At 42.6% G+C, this 25000-nt stretch overlaps 1 protein-coding gene across 4 annotated transcripts in view; it reads right to left on the bottom strand.

Annotated features, from left to right (window-relative positions):
• PTPRG (protein tyrosine phosphatase receptor type G) overlaps positions 1-25000 on the bottom strand; it is a 690680-nt gene that overhangs the window by 127923 nt on the left and 537757 nt on the right. For all 4 annotated transcript variants that reach the window (XM_057705084.1, XM_057705085.1, XM_057705083.1 and 1 more), the window contains exon 7: positions 11670-11827. In XM_057705084.1, the coding sequence (XP_057561067.1) occupies positions 11670-11827 (158 nt within the window). The remainder of the gene's footprint in view (positions 1-11669; positions 11828-25000) is intronic.

Genomic DNA, 25000 nt, shown 5'->3' on the forward strand with positions numbered 1-25000 from the left:
TGGGTAATCATAGCCAAACTATCCAAGCTTTCTGCAACTCGAGTTCCCTCATCTGTAAAACAGATACAATACTAGTACTACCTATCTTCGGGTTGCTGAAACGATGAAAACCTACGTAGCAGCCAGTCAGCTGTTAGTCTGGATTAGCTGCTATCATCACGACTACTATCAGGAAACATTTCCTGTAAGACTGCTGCCCGAACTTTTATGGGAAAGCAAAGCAAAAAAAAAAATCGGCACTCTTGGATCATATTTTTCTATCAAAAGGTATTCTTTGTGGCCCTCAACAGTCTGTTTACTGGGGGGGAGAAAAGGTCATTCTATTATATAAGAGGGATAGAGCAGGGGCTGAGTGACAAGAGATTTGTTCTCAATGGACCACAAAGTTATTCTTGTCACCAAAGAAATGGAGTGTAATGTAAAATGCCCAGCCACCAAAAATACCAACCCCTTGAGCTGGGGGAAGAAAATGAAATAAAGAGGAGAGAAACAGAATGAACTCTTTCTGGCCCATCTGGCTCCGTGACTGCCAAATTGGAGTGCTTTCTGCAGAGGAGAATTACAAGGTGGGGTGGTGTGAGAAAAGCACGTCCCAAGCAGGGATGGAGTGGCTGCCCTAGACTTCCAGGACCAGGAGATGGCTAAGCCAACAGATAAGATAACAAGAGAATTAGGACTCGGATTTCTGGATGGGTGTGTCTTGAAGCCTGGCACGAACCCCAGTGTTTCTGCAACAGCCTCAGAGAACGACATAGAAAATGACTAGTTTCCAGTCTGACACTCCCTCTCTTTGCATGAGAAGGCAATGAATTTACATAGTCAAGAAAAATCATATAAGTATATGGATCCACTTCTCATTCCATGTCCCCTCCAATTCTCCTGTGCTTGGAAAGCGATAATAAACCATGGAACCTTTTCTGCTTTTTCATCAAGGTACTAGAAACAGGGTGGTCTCTCAACCACCCTGGAAGCAAAAGTAGCCTATTATTCCCCCACTATTCTAATTCTCTACAATTCACATAACGTCTCTTGCAACAACTCACATAGTTGCTATTTAGAATTTGCCTTTCTTCCCATTCTTCCTTCTGATGTTCCCTGTTTATAATGAAGGGAGAAAGGCAATAAAAGCAGAAACATTAAGAAAGCCGGGCTGTTTACTCTGTCCAAAGGTGACCCACTCAGATGAAAATAATTGGAGGTGCTGAAAGGAAAAATCAACTCAACCTAGCAAGGTGTACCCACTTGAGAGGACGATCAAAACCAGAACTGAATGCCTCAAAAGGTGAGAGAAACTTTCCAGATTTTCTCAGAGAAAATAACTTCTTAAAATTACATGAAAGGAATTAACAAAGACCCTCTGGAGACAGTCTAGGGAAAGACCAACCAAAATGATTAAAGGCATGGAGGGTAAATCCTGTGTGGAAAGGTTAAAGGAAGTGGAATTGTTTTGCCTGAAGAAAAGGCGAGTAAGGAGTAATTTGATTAAAGGCCTTGTATGTGAAAGATGCTGACCAGCTCTTCTCCATGTCCAGAGAAGGCCAAAGAAGAGGAAATTGGTTTAAATTAAAGCCTTAGAGACGTGAGTTGAATAGAGGGAGGAATTCCTTAACTTTCAAGGGTGATTTTTTTTTTTTTAGAAAAATGGACTGGGCTGCCATACGCAGCAAGTCAGACCAGAAATTTTCTGGAAGAGACAGCCATCTGTCCTCAAATACTTTCATCTCTGAGATGCCAGGAAAGGATGGCCTGGGAGACCCTCGGCAATGTGACTCGGTTTGTTTATTCTCTCGAATACTTGCTTCTTTCACAGCTAGCATTTAGTTCTCCAAAAAAGTTTATTTCTGATGCCACAGGAAAGAATTAGTCACATAACTGTAAAAAGAGGCAGGTTCTGAATTTAACACAAAAATGCTTTCTCTTAAATTGCTCTTACAGCTTAATGACATGTTATGGCTTAAAAGCTCATCCACATCCTCATCATTAACTCCACGTGCCCGAAGATTTCGAAGGAAGGGCGTGATGCTTCTGAGAGTGAACTGATGACCTGGGCAATATTTTATTGTCACCTGAATCATAGCTTCCCCTGACAGTTGCATCGACGAGGAAAAAGGAGGACAAGCTTAGCAGACTCATCAAATGTCCTTCAGTAGGTTGGCAGCGTTCACGAAAACTGTCATTCCTCTAAGTTAAATGAAAATTGCCCGTGGCCTCTCCTGTTGGTAACGGGCAGGCTTGGCCACTGAGTGGGAACTTCCACAATCCCCAGACTGGCAAGGGGGGTCTGTAGTTTTCACTCTGGCAGGTGATCAGCAGTCACCTGGGACCGAGAGCTACTGCGACTCCTCATACAGCTGCTGCAGGTAGGTGGTCTCTTGGTCCTTCCCCTCGTCTTGAAACCCAAACTCGCTAAAGGAGAACCTGGCCACCACCGGGACCTCTGCTTTGCTGGATTCCACAGGATGCTGTTTACAGAGCAGACGACAGGAGGAAGGTGGCTCCCGGAGCTGTGCACCACGGCAGCCCTGTGTAACGCTGGGCCCATGGAGCAAGCTACAAAGCTGTGTCTCCTGGCCTCTGCCTGGTCCACATGTCTGGTGCGTAATCTGTTTGACTCTTCTCAATCTAGTTAACAGCCATGCCCTGATCCTTCTAAAATGTACATGAGATCACGTCACTCACCTCTGTTCAGTACCTTCCAACAGCCTCCTGTTCTGACCCTGGAGTCCTAATGATCTGGCCTGTGTCTTCCTCTCCAAACGCAAAACGCTTCCACGCACTACCTGGGTTAAGAACTCTGTTTTTACACTCGACTTGCTAAATGGGTGACCTCAAAGTATTTAATGTTTCTGTGCTTTGGTTTTCTTACACGTATAATGGAGCTAACATCATTACCCCCCCTCATGTGGTTTTGGTTACTACTGGCTGAATTCCTAGAGATCAAGTGTTTGGAATAATTCCTAACACACAAAAGGTGCTCAATAAGTATCACTGTCATTACTACTATTCTTATTTTATGAGGAATGTGGTAACTATGACTGTGTACTAAGCTTACAATGACTCTTATAAGAAGCTCTGTGGCGCCTCCTTCCTTTTCCTCCTTATAATATACACGTATATTTACAATGTACATCATGCATACAGAGCTACACTATACATGTGTAACATACATGTAGAATGCACTTATCATATACATTATACATCTACAGTGTGTCGGTGTATATGTATAATGCATAGTTGCACCTTATAATGTCTATGTATCAAACCTATTACGTGCCAGTACTTTGTCAAGCACTTCACAAACATTGTTTTCGGTTTCTAACTTGTTCTTGGCTCAAAATAATAACATTAAAGTAACATTATTATTAATATTATCATTGTATCACTCACACTAGCAACTAATATTTACTGAGCATTGATTACACACAAGGCAATGTGCCAAGAATGTTACATGCTTTCTCTTACTTAACCTTCACAGAAATCCAGTAACGTGGTATTACATCATCCTCATCACTATTACTGACTGACAAGGAACCTGGGCTTAGGGACATTAAGTCACTTGCCCAAGATCACACAGGAACTGAGAGGTGAAGTGCGGATTAGAAGCCTGGGTCTGTGTAACTCTGTTTTTCATGCTTTCAGTCACTTCATACCACACGCATAACAGACCCTCCGCATTACTCACTGAAAGAGCAACACTGTAGCAAAAAAACTGAATCTGATGGTAGTATAAGTCCCTAAAGAATTTCTTTTAGCTGACCTCCAAAGGCCCTACCCTGCAGGGCAGCCACTACTGCCATTTCACGACCGGGGATATAAACCTATTTGAGTTTTTCTGCACTCTGGAAAGAAAGAGCCTATGGCCCAACACAGGAAGAACTGGGAGCCATGAATGAGACGGCAGTTGCAAGGAGAAAACGGAGTCCACCTCACAGAGCCTGTACTTCATCTTATTCTTTTCCTGAAGCAGGTAATAAACGCACTTGGAGTTCTCTTTACTTTAACATACCTAATGAAGTCTTTATCATGTAGTGAAAATAAATGAAAGGTTTTATTTCTATAATATTTAATTGACTTTTTAACTTTTGAAGTGAACATGTAAAACACGTCTTTCTTTTATCCCTGCTTGGGGAGTTGTAATTGCATTTTAACTGGTGCTGTTTCAAAAACAATTTTAACCTTGAATTGCAAATGTGTTGGCTGGAAGTGTATATAAATCATTTCAACTTAGTTTTTATTGTAAAAATATTACAGAGAGTAATTAGTTTTTAATCTGTTGGTTCAAATCAAAGGAAAGTTGAAATCTACTCATGCCGTTTGTGGGTCGCCATAAGATGTGGGGAGGGGACATCTTTTGGCTGAAGGGGGCAAACAAGAGAAAACCAAAAGTAATATAATTATGAACCATTAAAAGGCTGATGTGCACAATATTTCATAGGATGGATATAGAATGGCAATTAAATAAAGCCAGAGTCCATGATAGGAATAATAATAAACTCCAGGGTAAACATTAGGAACTGTAACGTCATACCTAAGGCCATGGGGACGTGAGTTTCGTCATACATTTGGGAGGTGACAGGTCAGGCCCTGTTTGGTTGCCTCATTGGTAAACCAGATAATAATGAGGGAACATTAAATTCCCAATAGGCTAGAGCATCCAAAGTCTTACTTATTGAACCATGGCTGCAAAAATAAAACCTGAGACTAGCTAGCTAACTACAGGCCATGACCTCCCCCTGTAGCTACAGACAGATCTGCAGGAAGGTGATTATAGAAAGGCCTTCTATAAAAAGAAGAGGATGTCACCATAATTAACAATGAAAGCTATCTGTTATGGATTAAAAATTGCATCTTCACCCATCATTTAAAAAACCGTTTTTATTCAAATCACTGCACTTTATGTAGTGCTGGAATAGAAACATTCTGAATTAAGTGATTTGTTAGTTGTTAAGGCCTTGAGATAAATGTGACAGGCGCAACCACTAGTAGCCACACGTGGCTATTCCACTAGAAGTGTGGCCTGCCCTGCATGGTGAAACGATCATATTTTGGATACACGCGTATTTTATTTATTGGTTAAATAAAACATATTCAAATTAATTTCACTTGTTTCTCTTTACATGTTTGAACGTGGCTATTGGAAAATTTTACACGATGTATGGGGCTTGTTTAGTTGCTACTGGACAGTGCTGCCCTAATGGCTTCAGCAACAAAAAAAGGCAACGGCAAAAAAACCCACCTAGTATCTCCTGAGCCCTTCCTGTGGGGCCAGGCACTCGTCTAAGCATTCTGCACACATGCCATCATTTAATCTCCATACTGACTCCAGAAAGTAGGTATTGTAATCATTTCCTCTCTACACTGAAAGCTGAGGCACAGAGTAGTAGAGTCGTTGAGAATTTGGATGAAGTAGGTAGCCAAGAGCGGAACAGTTTGGCTCCATATGAAACATGCTCTTAATTCAAAGGCGTTGCTCTCCTCTTTCTGACTGAGACAACACTGGTTAAAAAGAAAGTCATGTACCTTAAAGACCCCCACAAAAAATATTAGAACTAATACATGAATTCAGCAAAGTACCAGGATACAAGATTAACACACAGGGCTTTCCTGGTGGCACAGTGGTTAAGAATCTGCCTGCAAATGCAGGGGAGCCCTGGGCCGGGAAGATCCCACATGCCGCAGAGCGACTAAGCCCGTGTGCCACAACTATTGAGCCCACATACCACAACTACCGAAGTTCATGTGCCTAGAGCCTGTGTTCTACAAGAGAAGCCACTGCAATGAGAGGCCCATGCATCACAACGAAGAGCACCCCCCCACTCACTGCAACTAAAGAAAGCCCACACACAGCAACGAAGACCCAACACAGCCAATAAATAAATAAATAAATAAATAAACAAATTTTAAGAAAACATTAAGATGCAGAAATCTGCTGCATTTCTTTATACTAGCAAAGAAATAGCAGAAAAAGAAAGTATAAAAAAATCCTTTTAAAATTGCATCAAAAAAACATAAACTACCTAGAAATAAACCTAACCAAGGAGGTGAAAGACCTATACACTGAGAACTATAAGACCCTGATAAAGGAAACTGAAGATGATTCAAAGAAATGGAAAGATAGCCCATGTTCTTGGACTGGAAGAAGGAATGCTGTTAAAATGGCCACATTACACAAAGTAATCTACAGATTTAATGCGATCCCTATCAAATTGCCCATGACATTTTTCACAGAACTAGAACAAATAATCCTAAAATTTACATGGAACTACACAAGACCCTGAATTGCCAAAGAAATCTTGAGGAAAAAGATCAAAGCTGGAGGTATAACCCTCCCAGACTTCAGACAATATTATAAAGCTATAGTAATCAAAACAGTGTGGTATTGGCACAAAAACAGACACATGGATCAATGGAACAGAATAGAGAGTCCAGAAATAAACCCACAAACCTATGGTCAATTAATCTATAACAAGGGTGGCAAAAATATACAATGGGGAAAAGACAGTCTCTTCAGCAAGTGGTGCTGGGAAAGTTGGACAGCTGCATGTAAATCAATGAAGTTAGAACACACCCCCGTGCCATACACAAAAATAAACTAAAAATGGTTTAAAGACCTAAACATAAGATAAGACACCATAAAACTCCTGGAAGAGAAAATAGGCAAAACATTTTCAGACATAAATGGTAGCAATGTTTTCTCAGACCAGTTTCGCAAGGCAAAAGAAATAAGAGCAAAAATAAACAAGTAGAATTGAATCAAACTTATAAGTTTTTGCATAGCAAAGGAAACCATAAACAAAACAAAAAGACAACCTACTGAATGGGAGAGAACATTTGCAAATAATGCACCTGACAGGGGTCAATTTCCAAAATATACAAACAGCTCATACAACTCAATATCAAAAAGGCAAACAACCCAATCAAAAATTGGGCAGAAGACCTAAATAGACACTTCTCTGATGAAGACATATAGATGATCAACAGGCACATGAAAAGATGCTCAATATTGCTAATTATTAGAGAAATGCAACTTAAAACCACAATGAGGTATCACTTCACATTGGTAAGAATGGCTATTGTCAAAAAGCCTACAAATAATAAATGCTGGAGAGGGTGTGGAGAAAAGGGAACCCTTCTACACTGTTGGTGAGAATGTAAACTGGTACAGCCACTATGAAAAACAGTACGGAGGTTCCTTAAAAAACTAAAAATAGAGCCACTATATGATCCAGCAATCCCACTCCTGGGCATATATCTGGAAAAGACAAAAACTGTAATTTGAAAAGATACCTGCACCCCAATGTTCAAAGCAGCACTATTTACAATAACCAAGACTCGGAAGTAACCCAAATGTCCATCAATAGATGACAGGTTTAACAAGATGTGACCCCCTCCACACACACACGCTCACACACACACACATACACAATGAAATATTACTCAGTCATAAAAAAAAAAAAAAGAAATATTGCCATTTGCAACAACATGGAGGGACCTAGAGATTATCATACTAAGTGAAGTAAGTCATACAGAAAAAGATAAATATTATATGATGTGACATGTGTAAAATCTAAAAAATAATACAAATGAATACAGAATACAAAGCAGAAACAGACTCACAGATGTAGAAAGCAAACTTACGGTTTCCAAAGAGGAAAGGGAAGTGGTAGAAGGATAAATTAGGAGCGTGGCACTAACAGACACAAACTACTTTACATAAAACAGGTAAGCAACAAGGATATACTGTGTAACAGAGAACAATATTTAATATCTTGTAATAATCTATAGTGGAAAATAATTAGAAAAAATTGTATTTAACTGAATCACTTTGCTGTTCACCAGAAACAAACACAATATTGTAAATCAACTATACATTTCAATAAAAAATCAACTGCAGTGAAAAAAGTCATGCAAATAAAGCAAGTAAACTAGCCTTTTTGATATTTATTTTCCTTTTTGATAGCATCTCCAAGAGGCACTTAAATAAAACGCATGCTAGGGAAAATTATAGGCAGTGTCATATTTAAAACTACGGAAGCCAACAGTCCTGGAAGGGGAAGGTTGGGATAGTGTCCAATGGCCAAAGCACTATCATCTGAGAGCCACTGTTCTAGAACAGAACACATCCGAGGACACTGGATTGTAAACAATCATGCTCCCTGACGCCCCCGAATGCAAGGTGGGCCCGCATCTCAACGTGCGTGTCCTGCTCCTTTGACCTCCTGCAGCAGGACTGCGGGTGCCGCCATGTTGTTTGGGTGACAAAATCACGGCATCATTTTTGCCAGATATTTACAGTCAGTGTTTTAGTGGAGCCACACAAGCCATGCTGACTGCTCACCAACCAAGCCACCAACGTGTGATTCCGTTAGCAACACCGTGTTCAGATCTAGATTATCACAGAGGTCACCAGCTGCGGGGCTGGTTTGAATGCCCGAGGAGACCCACAAAAGAGAGAAAATAAGGAGTTGCTCATATTTACTCAGGAAGACTTTCAAGAAATCCACATCACAGAAGTCAACACTTTGTGCTTGGCATTCTATTTTAGGGTGAAACTGCTCTCCTTCGCACTGCCGGCGGTACCCACACTATGTGAGAGAAGAGAAGAGCCTTTGGAGAAAAAAGAAGGATGAGGGACTAGGAAAGTTTTCCTGCTGATAGAAGCAGGCATGGAATTCTGTCCGCCTGGCTTCTCTGACTCGGCTCCTTGCCTTTCTGAAATGAACATTCTGTGCTAACTTCAGAAAGAATGTGGCAGGGTCGGGGTGGGAAGGTCGGAAACGATAATACTTGGATGCCTAACGCTTTCCTGTCTGAGGACTGACACAGCTGTGACCTCTGCTCAGCTCACCAGCAAGGAACCAGTTTGGCCACATGAAAATGAGCTGTTTCCTCCCTTGGGAGAGAGAAAAGGACATACGAAGCTGTGTCTGATACAAGGAACGTATTATCTAAAGATGGCTAAGAGTAAAGAAACTGGGGAACCAGGAGGATTCATTTATTTCTTTACTATTTTCTTACAACAACACTACCTACAGACAGGTCATATATATTGGGAGGCGCAGAGAAGAACGCTTTCATTATTTCTCTCTCTGAGTGTATGGGTAGCAGAACAGAAACATGAAAAGATGTTAACAAAGCACTTTAAGGTACCCAGTTCCCAAATGTCAAAATGCTTCTAACTGACAAATACTTGACAAGACATCAAAGCCTAAAATTCGGCCTTTTGTTTAGACCCACTGAACGGCAATAAAACCCAGTACGTGATAACGGCCCTATTTCCCCCTAACTAAACAATGACCTCTCCACGCCTCCCCCTCACAGGGCACCCTCCGAGAAACAAAACAGAACGAAACAAAAAAGCCAAAGTGGAATTTTTTTTAACCTCATTATCTCAAGCCTTTCTATCTTGGAGGACAAAAGCATTTATCTTAATCAACAAAAAGGATCCCTTTTCAAAGCCCTGTCCCCCAAACCTTGAGGATATAAATATTTGGACCGCAATTTTATTTTATTTTAATAAAACAATGCTGGCTTCACCGTTAGGAAGAAAACTTGTTTTATATTTCATTATCTCCTTAAGGCCAGCAGATCCTGTTCACCAACCAGACTGCTAGTCCTTTTTTTTTTAACACAAAGGAATTAAAAGAAAAAAAAAAATCTAAAAGTACAATGCCTGCCAACTGCTGTGAGGCCAAATAAACCTGTTCCCCCTAGTCTCCCACCACCTATCTTTGTGGGTGGGATGTCTCTCCTGCACACAGTTCCGTCCAGATAACCTGCTCCATTCCCCCCCCCCCCCCGCCCCGAGTGGCAACACTGATGTCTCAGGACATGACCAGCACCTCTGCTGATTTATTAAAAAATGGGGACGTGACCCAAGGCCAGTCAATGTGCTGCTGGCCAACGTCTATTTGGATCCATCTTCCTGAATACTTGAGGCAAGACCCAGGCTACTGTCAGTTGGTAGCTGGCCCTTGAGTTGAAAGGTCTACTGGTACTAGAGTAACCACACGGGGCTCCAATTCCCTCCAAAGAAAGCCACACTCAAACTGGGAGAAGGAACCAGAATTTTGCAAAAGTACAGAATCACGAAGCCATGGCAGAAACTCCAAGATGTAAGAGTGGCCCCTACAAGGCAGAGGGTAAAAGCTTGTGCCTCACTTACTAGTCACAGTCCTGGTCACGATGGCCTCATCTCAGGGTGTTCTGTCTATGGTTTCTTTCAATTATTCCCCCTACTGGAGCTACTTTAAGTGGGTTTCTGTTTCTGACACCCCAAACAGCCCTAACCAGGACCCCAATCCTATTTCCCCCTCTCCCTTTTCTGTATTCCCTGCCCTTGTTAGGAAAATCTTTGGACTATTTCCCATGTCAGCCAGGTCCATAGCCTTGTTGCCTATGTCTTCTTCAGTTATATTTCTGATATTTATCACATAATTTCAAAACTTCCCCCTTCCCTCTACATCAGCCTTACCCTTAGCTGTGCAATGCTGGGGAGACACGCCTACGGATGGCTCTGATAAGAATGCTGCATTTTTTAGACAGTCCTGGTTAATGGCTCAATTTCACTTCCTTACAAATCCTACCCACGTTCTTGGCTCTGCTTTCTGAAATTATGGGGAAGAAATCTCCTCTTCTTCTACCTCTGCATCTGCTGCATTTTTGATGCCTTACATGTCCCCCCAATTCCCTCTTTCATCTACTATTCCTCCTGAGGTGATTTCAAGGTCCCTCATCCCCTGGTGGATCCTCTTCCTCTGACACTGCCTCCAACCTCATCTCCATTTCTCCACATTCCTACCCACAGTCAAGTGCTCAGCCTAAACCCACCTTCCTATGGCATCTGCCAGACCACACTCAGAGAGAAGCAGCTCCACGTAGGGGTTGGCAATGTGGGTTTGGAATCAGAGAAACCCAGGCTTGGTTTCTGGCTTCAACCTTCATCAACCAAGAATCCCTGGGTGTGTTACCCAATCTCTCCAAACCACGATGTCCTTATGTGTACCATCTTTGTGCAACATACCCAACTCTGTGTTGTTTTGCAACTAAGTTGACCAGATATAGAACACCTATCACACAGGAAGAGCTCAGTCAACGGATTTTTTTGCTTTCATTTCTTCATGTATACAAATTTCTCTTTTCTGAACTTTGGGTAGGTTCAGTGGCTTAGGGCGTGATCTTTGGGATCAGACCCCTTGGCTTGGTAACCGAGTCTGTGACCTTGGGCAAGTTACTACACTGCCGTTGTCTCTCCTCTATAAAAATGGGGGGGTACAAATAGCACCTACCTCATAAGACTGTTGTTCATGAAGATTAAACGAGTTAACACACGTAAAGAGCTCAAAAGAGTTCCTGGCACAAAGCCAGCATCACGGAGGGTAGCTATTATCTCAAGTTTGAATACTTACCAGATACCTGATTTCATGCCTGCAGTTCTCCTCAGCTAGTTAATTTGTGGCTGAGCAACTATGTTTTCTATTTTACAGTTCTTGGGTGCAAAAACATGTTTCTTGGAAAGAATGAAAAGAATCAACGAGAAGCAAAGGATACCCAAAAAAAAAAAAAAAAAAAAAAAAAAATCCTCACCCCGATATACTCTAGCAATGTTAGGTAGTTAAGTCAACACAAAACAAGTAAAATCAGAAGCCCTCTGGGGGCTACATAGCTACCTGATGGTAAGAGATGGGGACAGGCCTCCGGAAGACTATCCACTCCACGATTTCACTGCATGGTGGGGTCGTCAAAGAACCTGGGTACCGGTAATAGCTGCCCAGGGATGCAGGCAGGAGGTCCCGGAGGACGAAAGGATCCAGAAAGGTCTCCTTCTCTGTTTGGGGGAAGAGGGAAAAGAAAAGCACAGTGGTAAGTGGTTCTATGCTGCAGACACACAGCCAAAACCCTCAGCGTGCGGGTGCCACATCACGAGTCTCACATTTGTTTACATCCCGAGAAGCGCTGGCATGTGGTGGCAGGAGAGCCAAGGAAAACAAAGTAGCGCTTCCCAGGGTGTGCTTCGAGACATCGTGCTGCACTGTATTTCATGAAAAATGGGTTCCGCGGTGAACACTGGGCAACACTGCAGGCCCTCCATCGTCCCCCAGGAAACAGACGAAACATCAGCACAGTCAAGTCACTAAGTCCTGCAGGAAAGGAACACACCTGGTTTTGCTTAACCCGCCCCTCTTCAATATATGTTTTTTTCGTTTTCTTAATGTTTTTACTTAATCCATTTTTTTTTTTGGGGTGTGCCACATGGCATGTGGGATCTCAGTTCCCCGACCAGGGATCGAACCCACACCCCTTGCATTGGAAACGCGGAGTCTTAACCACTGGACCACCAGAGAAGTCCACATTGTATTTTAAATATTATTTCGATACATAATCAAAATTAAAATTATTAATGAGGTATTCTGTATACTAATATATATTGTACTGTCCTTTTTAATGTTGATTTAAATTTTAATGTTTATTGTAATATAGTTAATTTACAACGTTGTGTTAGTTTTAGGTGTACAGCAAAGTGACTCGGTTATACTCAATCTTATTTCATCACAGACCCCTTCTCCATCTAATCCTTATGAACTAATAATCAGGTGAACAAACTTTGGGACACTCATGAGAGATTAAGCAGGAAAAGAAAACTGGAAGCCGATGGTAAAGTGTAATTTCAAAGTTGGTTATGTTTCATTATGGTTTCACCCAAGGTTCAAATCAAAGTGAAACCTAACCAAGCCACAGCCCTGAACTTGTAAAATGATGGCCCTGAAAGTAGGCTTCTTCTTTTCCCAAAAGTGGAGGGGTCTTCTGTTAAGTAGAAGAAATGACATTTAAGCTGAGACCCAACAATGGTATCCCACAATAACTCTATGAGGAAAACAAGGAACAGAAGAGGTTAGTTCCTATGTAGCAAAACTAGGATATGAACCCAGACACCTTGATACCAGAGCTTGTACAACTTTGACGCAGCTAAAGAAGCTAAAGTTAACTAGGTGAATATTGAATCATGGGGGCAAAAGAGGAAACGATGATCACGTCAAGCTGTCAGAACAGCATGTGCAAAGGTCCCGAGGCAGGAAGCAACAGCGCAACAGAGATTAGGGCACTATATTACAACACTCCCAATCAGACTCAGTAGATCAATCCAGCAGCTTCTTTCACAAATCAGAGAAGGTTTTAGTCTCCACCTGGGTCTTCAAACATCTAGCCCTGCATTTAAGTCTGGAATTCCTCCCTCATTCCTGTTAGGGATGTAATAAGGCTGTTAGTCCTGCTAATGGCTCCTTGATGGCCTCCTCCATGTGCCCCTGGACATTTCTCAGGGACCTCAAGGCTCCAGGTTACTTCATGGACATACTTGTGACTTACAGGAATGTTATTCCCAGCCTCACGACCTCCTCCCTCCTTCTCCTTCATGCAGAACAACCAGTACAGGTACTTGGGCAAATGTGTATCCTTAGACCCAAGAGTTCTATGTAACTGGGGGTTAAGGCAAAAACCTAACAGAAATCAACTATATTAGAAGAATGAAAATGGCAATTTCCTCTTGGTGGCGATTTGCTGAACAAAACAATATTTATTTAGCTTTTACTATATGCCAGGCACTCTTCTAAGTATTTACATGTCACAGACATCTAAACAGCACATACACTATGTGCCAGGCCCTGTTATAAGAGCTTCACAAAGATTGATTTATTTAATACTTAAAACAATCCCATGAAGTATTACCATCCCCAGTTTACAGAGCTGGAAAGTACCACACCATAGCTGAGTTTGGAATCCAGGCTTTCATTATTCTTAACCCACCACCACACCCTTTCACTTTACAACCCTATGGAGTATGTACTTTGAATACTCCAATTTTCCGGATGTGGAACTTAAGGCACAGAGAGGTTAAATCACGAAGCCTAAGGTCCCAGCAAAGAGGCAGCAGTCATTCGTGAGGCTCAGAAACCTTGGCTGGTTCTCACAACGGTTTTCAATTCATTTTTTTAAAGAGAAGAACTAAGTATTAACTAATAAATGCATCATAGAGTTCTATAATCAAAATGACAAAAGCAGTTTCCGTGGGACTGAAGGCTGGAGATAACAGAATCATCCCCTGGCTCACTGGCAAGTTTGGGCTTTAATTTAACCTGGTTGCCAGCGGCCTAATGATGGGGGAAACCCCTGTAACTGTGCTTGGCTGGGGCTGACTTGGATGGGAGGAGGCACTGTTTGGGCCCATGCTTGCTGCCCTTCCTGGGCTGTTCCAATAGTCAACACAAGGCCCCAAGCACAGGCCCTGACATTACAAACCACAAAATCACCATCTTCATTTCTCCATCGTATCGTAGGTGAAGCCGGCATCACACTGCAGCACACGAACCAGCCTCAGGATCAAGGGCTCCAGACCGAAGGACCGGAAAAATCTTTAGAGTTTTCCCCCAGGGGCCTGACCTGATATTAGGGTTGCAGCTAAGCACAGTGCATGCAGACAGGCAGTGACAAGACAATCCCTGTAAGCCCGTGGCAGCAAAGCCCTCATCTAAAGCACCCACTCGAGGAAGAGGCTGTGGCTTTGAAAAGTATAAAAAGACAAATCAGAAACACCTGCCCCACCAATCCGAGGTGGGTGGATTTTAAAAGGGAATACTGTTTCAGCAGGATCATGACTCTTGTATAAAGTTCTCACATGGGCTCTTGAATTCGGCAGGACTGATGAAAATTGCAGGCATGACCACTGCTTCAAATGCAGAAGGGCTTCTCTCTCCTGGATCAACCCCAGGGCTTCAGACACAGGTTCTGATTTAATCGATAGAAGATGCAATCGGATGAGTGGCGGGGCGCGTAGAGCTGGTGAGGGGGACAGAAACGGAGGGGACTCCATATTTGTTGACTCCACCACCATCACTGCCATTGGATCTCAGGGTGCTGAGACCTGGAAGGGCCTTAGACCACCCTAGGTCAGTGGCTTCTGGAACCAAAGAACCCTTTCTTCAAACCAAAACTTACACAGGAGCCAGGTAACTCAAACAGCCAAAGGGCAGCCACTGGGGTTGAAGCTGAGCTGGGAACCCCAGGGACACTTTGAAAACCACCAACTGAGTCCAATTCTTTAATTTTACAGCTGGGGAAATGGGAAACTAAGGAGAAGTAATGGACCCAAGGTCAAAAACTTAAGGAGAAAAGAGAGACTCGGATGGGGTTCTTTCTTCAAAGATACCACTTAGGCTTTGAAACAGTAAGCCGGGGAGCAGGAAATACCAGGTAACGCTGAAAACCTCATCAGCACCTTCATTTCTCCATCCCTTACAGGCCTTGGTGAAACGAGCAGATTCTCAGCCTGCTGGGCTCAAATCCTAACTCCTCCACCTGTGAACTGTATGATCTTAGTTACTAAAACCTCCTAGGCAGTTGTGAAGATTAAACAGATCAATACAAGGAAGGGGTTCAGAAAGAGCTTGGAACAGAGTAAGCATCTCATAAATAACAGACACGATTCTACTTCTAATTCTTATTACTTGTATTATCACCATTATTATTATTCCCCGAAACTACCAAGACCTAGCCATGTATATCTCACATAGCCATGTACTTCCTGAATGTTCGTGCATATGTTTTATTTTTTAGCTGGATTACTAAATGCCTCAAAGGCATACAAAGCCTGAAAGAGTCTCCATCAACCTGAGCACTGTACGTTAGAGTTTTCTTTGCTGAAGCTCTAGCATGAGCTTCAGAATCAACTGATATTTAAGAGCTGTGTGACCTTAGGGAAAAATCTTAACCTCTCTGAGCTAATTCCCTTATCTGCAAAATGGAATACTGAGACTATTTACCTCTCAGGGGTGTTGTGACAATTAATCAAGCTAATAAATGTGAGGGGCTTAGCATAGTGCCTTGTGAGCCCTGATTTATCAAGGCAAGCACTTGGTCCACTGTGATCTCTGGTCCATCAGAAGCCCTGACTTATCAAGGCAAGCACTCAGCTGAGAGCAGGACAGCTTATTTTGTGTTTTAAGCCAGGGACTAGCAAATGTTTTCTGTAAAGTGCCAGATAGTAAATATTTTAGATTTTACAAGCCAAGAGGCAAAATCAAAGATGTTATATAGGTAGCTATATGACAAACACATTTCCACAACCTTATTAACAATGTTCAAAACGCTAATAACTGAGGACAATTTTAAAAATATACATCTACGGGACTTCCCTGGTGGTCCAGTGGTAAAGAATCCATTTCCCAATGCGAGGGACGCAGGTTGCATCCCTGGTCAGGTAACTAAGATCCCACATGCCGCGGGGCAACTAAACCCACGCGCCACAACTACTGAGCTCACGTGCCTCAACTAGAGACCACATGCCGTCAACTACAGAGCCCATGTACCCTGGAGCCTGCGCGCCACAACTAGAGAGAGAAAACCCGCAGGCCACAACTAGAGAGAAGCCCGAGTGTCGCAATAAAGGATCCCGCATGCTGCAACCATGACCTGACCCAGCCAAAAATAAATAAATAAATACATAGATAGATAGATAAAGTAAAATATAAAAAAAAATACATCTACTAATGAGAAGAATGGGATTCTCTTGGGTGGGGGTGGGGGGACTGCAGGAAGATTATTTCACTTAATTAGGGTTGACATACAAAAACCATTCTTAGCTCAGGAGCTATATAAAAACTGTGAAATGGATTTGGCCATGGGGCCACACTGTGCCCTCCCAATTTCAAGCCAAGTATTGGAGGGTCGGGATTAGTGTTAGAAGGTCATCTTGAGAGCCACAGCAAGAATTGGGGGTGGGGTATGCCACATTCTCAGGGGCCTCCGTTGCTAACGATAATTTCTTTTATGCACGTGCATTACAGAATTAACTCCTGAGTTGCTTCCTTTCTCCCTTGACTTTTCTAAGTGCAACTTCAACATTAATTTCTGCTGATCTTTCTAAAAATTCCATTTCCTGCTCAGTCCCACAGGAGTGCTCCACTGGCGTAAGGGGTGCTCATAAGGCTTGTTAGAAATAATTTTAGAAATGGTACCCCTGTATTTCTGGCACTGCCCACAAAATCCGCATCAGCCACAAGGCACTCAGCTGGCTGGACCCAAGACTGTACTTTCCGAGTTCAGCTGCTGGGAGGAAGGAAGAATGTACTTTTCTACTAAAAGCTTAAACTCTCCCACTAAGAAAATCTTCATACATGTGCATGTTATAAAGTGGAGGGGCTGCTCCCAGGCCCCTGGAGTTGAATCCTAACTTGGTCTACTTAAAGGTCTGACCAAAGACAAGGTACTTAACCTCTCTGTCACTGTTTCCTCGTCTGTAAAATGGGATAATAATAATGACCTTATCTGGAGGTTTCTCTTATCAGGAGAGTAGTGCGTGAATTAACATGAGTTAAGGGCTTAGGAGAGTGTCTGGCACTGAATAAGCACAGGTAAGTACTTGTTAGATGAATCCTATTATAAAAGGGCGGTTTGACGCCAAAGCCATCCTGATCAGAGCGCTCTTTTTTTTTTTTTCCTTGTAGTTTTATTGAAATACAATCGACATACCATATAAGGTGTACAGCATAATGATTTGACTTACACACATCATGAAATGAGTAACATAATAAGTGTATTGAATATCCATCATCTCATAGAGATACAAAATTAAATAAATAGAAAAGAAATATTTTTCCTTGTGTCCAATAGCTTTTAGTAGAAGACTTAAAGCAAAGCCAAGCTTAAAAGGGTATACTAGGCTGTCAGTTTTCTTTGTGTTATCCTTAAAACTTTCTTGTTGTACATTTTGCTGGAACTTCTTAAAACAGTATCCTGTGATTGAACTCCTTCAACCTCAAATTTACCGTCTTTATACTTAACCAATGATATGTTATTTATATACTCTTTTGGAAACATAACATATACTGTAGATAATTATAGCAAAAGTGTAATGGGTAGCAGAAGATATTGCCAAACCAAGGTTCTGGAGACCAAATGAAATAAACACAGAACATGTGCCTATACAGATCACAGTGCTAAGAAATACACAGAAAAGTAAGTAAAAGAGGAACTAAAAGTTTTTAAAAGAACTGTCTGCTACTTTTTGTCTTATCTACTAGTGTTTTTCCCCCTTTTTTTTTTACATTTTTATTATTATTATTTATTTATTATTTATTTTTACTCTTTTGGGGGTACACCAGGTTCAACCATCCGCCTTTATACACATATCCCTGCATGTGATCAGAGCACTCTTCTTCCAACTTTTATCCTAATTAGTAATTTGAATTCAAAACATTCCTATCCCAGACACTTAACTGGTTGAGAAAAATATTTGAAACACTACTTCTCCCACCATTCATTCCATTACACCATAATAAGCAGGTACCGTGCATTACAAGATAAAAGAATTGAAAACGAATGAATCTCATATTCCACTTTCAAGGATCCCAGTGCTGTATGCAGACAATATTATATTTTAATAATTAATAGTTCATCAAAGAAAAAGATGAGGAACAGGGATGCGAAATTCAAAGTTATTCAAATTGCAAAAATGAATAATGTATGACTTTTATATTAAATACACACTTGTGTTAAGTAGTCTACATTTCACCCAACTCTGTCTTTCACTTTTAAGCATTTTGAACGACAATATGAATAATCAGTTAGGGGAGGTTTAGTTAGAAAAAGAAATACCTTATTTGAATGCAAACAGAGTATCTCCAGAGATGATTAAATTTTTCTTATCAATTAGAAAATTTTGTATGAGGGCTTTAAAGTCATGGTCAACCATTAAACCCAGAGCGGCCCAGTTATCCTTGCAGTTTCCTTTCAACATTAAATTATATCTGGCTCGATTCTGTTCAATTTCTTATTTCTGATAGCAGTGCCAGGAGGCAATCTTTAATTAAAGAAAATTTGAAAGATTCAAACATGCATAATTGGATTAAAAATGTGATCATTAAAACATTAGATGATAATCATTGATTGCATTTTTCAGTGTGTTAATAACCTGATACTTTCAATGCTTTGGTTATATAGGAAAAGAGAAAGCCTTTATAAAATAGGATGATCAACACAGATGAGAACGATACAGTAATCAAGAAATATGGAATTATACTGAAAACATATACACACACCCCCTCAATGAACAAAGTATTTCATTTGAAAGTATATGGACAAAATGTGGTGCTCTCTAGGGGAAGAAAACCAGTCCTATCCCCCAAACAAGGAATCAACCAATTTTAGGGAAGTATATAAAATAAATTAAGAACAGAAAGTCCAACTTTTGGTATGTAGCCCAATGACTGGTTTATTCGGGGTTTCCCCAAACTTTTTATAAGGAAACACTATTGATTTTTCCTTAAAAGCTTAAAATCACTGGGGTAGGACTGGTCTTCTGCTTCATATTGGGGAAGGTAGGGAGAATGACAGTGGAAAAAACCTGGGGATTAGGTCATGATAAATGGGAGATTTATGACCGTGCTGCTCAAATTTAATGTGTATGCAAATCACTTGGGAAGCTTGTTAAACTGTAGATTCTGATCCAGTAGGTTTGGGATGGGGACTGAGATTCTGCATTTTTAATAATGCTGATCACACTTGAGAAGCTAGTTTCTACGAGGACTGTGTCAGTGGGCTCCCCCACTTCTGCAGCCTCATCCACTGCTACTTTCTGACTCTTCGGTCCAGCCATGCTGACCTCTTGGCTGTCCCATGATCACACTACCCCAGGACCTTTGCACTGGCTCTTCACTCTGCCTGGAACATGTTTTTCACTGCTCTATTCATGGCTGGTTTGGAACCAAATGCCTTTCAGCTACTAACAACTTAGTCGTATTTGAATGACATATTTCTCAATGAGGAGACTCTCCCCTGACCACTGTTTTGAAAGTAGTGTTTTAACGGCAGGCTCCTTGAGATGGAAGCATGTGATTGAAAAACCTGAAGATGGAAACATGCCAGGTGACGACTGGGGTAGAACATTCCAGGCAGAAAGAAAAGCTACTGCAAAGGGGTTCTGCCTGGTGTGTGGCTAAAGTGAAGTGGAGCAAAGGGAAAGTGAAGGAAAAGTCCCAGGGCCCCGAATCTGACAGCTCTAGGGGGAAAGACTCAGCTGCTCGTTAAGGATAATCTGGAATTTGGCTAAAAATTGTGAAGAGGGCAAAACACCAGATACAGAGTCAGCAGCTCTGGGTTAAGCCTGGACTATGCACGAATGGGCTGTATAGTCTGGGAGGGACAAGCTGGTGACAGAAGGGCCTGATCAACAGAAACAGGAGATGGGACGTCTGGATGGAAAGAAAGAGCCTGAGGGCCAGAACCCAGGGACTTCAGGAGCTTGGCATCTAGAAGCCACCAGGGAGGTCAGAGAGCATTACGTTATAATTAAGATGGCGGCAGAGGGAGTCAAGGAACTAATGTTTTGACCTAAACATAAGAAATGAAACTTGCTCTATCTTACTGGATGCTGACTATCAGACACGTCCTCTCTCTCTCTCTCTCTCTCATCAATAAGAAGGATGAAATGGCAAAGGCAGAGTAATGAAGTAGGGCTGCACCGTTTTCAAGGTGTAGTTATCTGCAAGGTTTCATGACAGATGATTTTTTTTTTAAAGTGTTTTTTTGATGTGGACCATTTGTAAAGTCTTTATTGAACTTATTACAATATTGCTTCTGTTTTATGTTTTCGTTTTTTGGCCACGAGGCACGTGGGATCTTAGCTCCCTGACCAGGGATTGAACCCGCACCCCATGCACTGGAAAGCAAAGTCTTAACCACCGGACCACCAGGGAAGTCCCGTGACAGATGACCTTAAGGAACAAGCACTCCACTGCAGTTACAACAAGGGGATCCTGCGGAGGGCACCCAAGAAGCACAGAGAACTGCGGGGTTCCAAAGAGTTTCAAAGGATGCTAGTTCTATTTCATTTACAAATAAGGAAAATGAGGTCCAGAGAGGGAAGGTGACTGAAGCAGGATCACACAGTGAGGTGGAGAGGCAGTCTGGGTATCCTTTTCTACCACCTGATTCCACGTCCCTGGGCCCCGGATTCCTCGCCTGCAGCGGACAGAAACATGACCAAGTGAGGAAATCTCTCTGAAGACTGAAGAACTCATTTAGCTTTTTAAACAGGAATCTAATCCTGGCACTGCCCAGCTCAGAACCGTCCAGGGGCTTCTCACTTCATTTAGAATGAAATCCAAGCTTCTCAGCATGGCCATGAGGCCCTCCACCACCTGACTCTGCAGCCTGTCTTCTCTCCACCCTCCGCATGGCTGACCATGACCTTCCTCCTCACCTTTCTGCTCCCTTGGCCTAGAACGCCCGCCCCACCCCCACCCCCACCCCATATGGGTGATTCCTTTTCCCTCTTCAGATCTCAGTTCATCTCCTGAGAACCGACCCTGAGTGCCCCACCTCAGGATGTTCCTGCTGCTATTAACCATCTACATCACACTGCTTCATTTCCTTCCCAGATGTGTTCACTTCGCTACTATCTCCCCCAAGAGCCGGATAATTCCACAGGAGCAAACACTTTGCCTTCTTTGTTCACCCTGTCTATCCATCAACTAAAGACACTGCCAGGAACGTAGCAGATGCCCAACCACTGTGAAAAGGGAGTGAAGGAACAAACACAGCAATTGGTATATTTAAAATAACTAATAAATCCTAGGTCTCTTCGTATCCATGTCATCAATTGTAAGACGCATCAGTACTGCAATTGCCACTAATAAAGGCAACAAGTTGCTAATTGAGCAATGATACAGTATCCCCTGGAAGGTGCATCCTAATTTTAGGGTTGTTAAAATATGAAGAAATGGAAAAAAGCTGTAACTATGCGTAGTGATGGATGTGAACTACACGTGTGATCTCATTTTGCAATAGAGACATATCAAATCATTATACTGTACACCTGAAACTAACATAATGCTATATCAATTACATCTCAATAAAAATATGAAGACATGAGAGTTGCAGAACGGATGAAACAGGATATTGATATAATTCAACAGGATTCACACCGAAGATCCCCACCAGCTTTCTGGGTCTACGAGAAGAGCTGGGTCCAGAGCTTGTTTTGTGACCACAGTGCGGGACGCTCACAGGGCCAGGTGGCCGAAGACTCCCATCTGCTACACTGACTGCATGCTCTGGCCTGAGTTTCCCCTCCACTGATCTGAACCCCAGACTCCACTCCACACTGTGGATGTTTTGTAGTTCATGTTTTTCTACTGCTTCGCATTTATGATGCGTGAAGCTGGTGCCAGGCGCTGCTGCCGTCTTTCCTTCAATGAGGCCTCACAACCCTGTGAAGTTGGTATCAACAACCTGATGAGGGCTGAGACCTCGCCAATGGTCATAGCTGTCCAGATCTGGTCTCCCTTACACTCTGTGTAACTGGTTAATAGCAATGTTTTTTTGTAGCAGACTGGAAGCTCCACTACATCAAGACTGCAGCTCTTTACTGTATCCCCAGGGCCCAGGACACTGCCTGAGAGAGTAGGTCCTTTATACACGGCTGAAAAAATTGATCGAACCAAGCCACTAAGTAGCTCTAAGTCAGAAGTGACGAAACTGTGGCCCAGAGGCCAAATCCAGCCTAGACCCTGTTTTTGTAAATAAAACTTTATTGGAACACAGCCATGCCATTGTCTACAGCCCCTTTCAGGCTACAGCTGCACAGCTGGGTCACTGCAGCACAGAACGGATGGTCGGCAGAGCCTGAAATCTTTGCCAGCAGTCCCTTTACTGAGAAAGTTTGCTGACACCTGCTCCTCTGTGAAGGGCAGGGTATTCAGAAGGGGTGGCCACAAGGAATACTACTCAAGCATGAAGGGAGAAAACTACATGCGGCTGTAGAGAGGTGTGGAGCTCATTTCTGCCTCTGAAACACTCTCCACCAGTGAATTTAATACACACCCCTTGGCCTTCCCCATGGGCACAGTCCAGAGAAACTCCGAGAGGCCCCCATCATGGCATCTTACTGCAGGGTCTGAGCAAGGGTGGCTGGAGTAGGAAAGAGCTCACCTGACTAATCAGACTCCTGTATTCAAGGACCCAGGGTGGCACTCCAAGGTCATGAAATAGCCAACTCTACCCAGGTTCAAAGACCTTGAGCCGCCCTGAGTTCACTGGTGGTTTCAGGTGGCCAAATGCAGGACTTTGATTTAAGGGTTGATGTTTGAATGAAGTACATGTTGACATTAACATTTCCAAAGAGAAACTGCACGAAGAGCACAGACTCTTGTCAACAATTAAGGAAATGCACACGACATTTAAATTATACAGTTATAAAGTGACAAAAACCCAGGAGTATCACCAAACAGTTCCGTAGCTAGCCTCCTTCCCCTACGTGGCTCTGGTGGCCATTACTGACATGGTGTGTACATTCTTTCAGCTGCCTTTTGATGCTCAGTCAATGACCTAATTCACAGAGGAGAAACCCAGGCAGAAACCCAGAGTTAAGCGATTTTGACCATAATGAGGAAGACAGTCAATGCTGGAAATGGAAACTGGTCTAGCAGAATGCATCTGAGTCCAATATAACCGGGTTCAAGTTCAAATCACTGCTCCACTGCCGTGAGCTGGGACCAATGAGCCAATATCTATGAACCTCAGTTTACATCTGTAGCATGGATTAAGAATTCTTATCTCCCTGGGCTACTGCTGAGATTAAATGAGACTCTACGCATAGAACATCCAAGCAGAGCTAGGCGCACAGCCAAGGGATAACAGATGAAAGGTTACTGTTTCTTCTTTCACCCTCTTTCTGGTCCCCAGTCCATTACCCGATCCCCCGATCTCAAAGGGCCTGGCTACCCCACATCATCTTTGTGACCATTTTCTCCATCCCTTCATTTTATTTTTGTACAACGCAGCTAAGTCAAGCAACATACATTCTATTTCAGCAGCCAGGTAGCGATGGGGCAGAACGTAGAGCTCCATCATCATCTCCTGTCACCTCATGGCCTCCATCATACTCATAACAACAAGTAACAACAATAACGTGGTGGGGGTGGGGGATGGCAGTGATAACAGCTGACACTGGGTGCTGACCACGTGGCAGGCACGCGTATGGACAGTAAGTCACGAACTTCTCCAGACAAACCAATAAGGTTGGTATTACTACTACAGCTTTATACGGTTAAGAAAATGGACCCATGAAGAGGTGAAGCAACCTGTGCAGGTCGTACAACCAGTCAAAAGCAGAACTGGTATTCAAACCCAGAGCCTGTGCCCTTGGCCACCACCTGACCCCGATTCTCCTATACCAAGGTGACGTGCACAGAGCGGGTAAGAAGGTCACAGCAGGCAGCCCCAAGCGCTTTAGCAAGCACGTTCGCAGTACAGTTTAAGCTCTCTCTTTGCTTGCCACACCCCAGTGAAACCACCGGGAACAGGGCATTTCCCCGGGCTCCTATAGTCCTGCTCACATGATGACATATTGACAAAGAAGGCTGGCTGAAGAACCAGCCTCAAATTCAAATCTAACCTAAAAGGAATCCCTTTGGAAGCCTTTTTCTGACTTACCATGATGGTTAACAACCCTGCCAGTGGTCAGATAGAAGCCCCACAGCATCCCATTTCCTGCCTTTGGCTAAGAAAAGAAGTGGAAATAGCCCACATCTATGGTGGTGGTTCCGACACACCGAAATCCAGGAAGCGGTGGAAATGGCTTAAGTGCGCCTGTTCCTAGAAGATTTTGAGATCAAAAGGGTTGAGATAAGCAACCGGCCTCCCTGGATGCATAACAGATGTGAGCCAATTAGTCACGACCAGGGTGTTGCATGTTTATAGCACACATCAGGAAAGTCCCGTGTAATTAGATGCTGGAAACATAAACTTCAAAGGGGAAATTGTGTCGCGTGTTAAGATGTTCAAAACTATCAGTGGCCTGTACGTGATATAGCATTGGGTTTCCCATTGAAAAGGGAAACATTTTGAATGATTTCTTTCTTGAAGGTTAACATTAAAACAGAACCCTGTTTAATTCCATTGAAATATATTTGGATGACATGGCAATTTGGGCAAAATCATAGCTGAA

Source organism: Hippopotamus amphibius, chromosome 13, assembly GCF_030028045.1.
Source record: "Hippopotamus amphibius kiboko isolate mHipAmp2 chromosome 13, mHipAmp2.hap2, whole genome shotgun sequence".
In the NCBI taxonomy this organism is placed as follows: Eukaryota; Metazoa; Chordata; class Mammalia; order Artiodactyla; family Hippopotamidae; genus Hippopotamus; species Hippopotamus amphibius.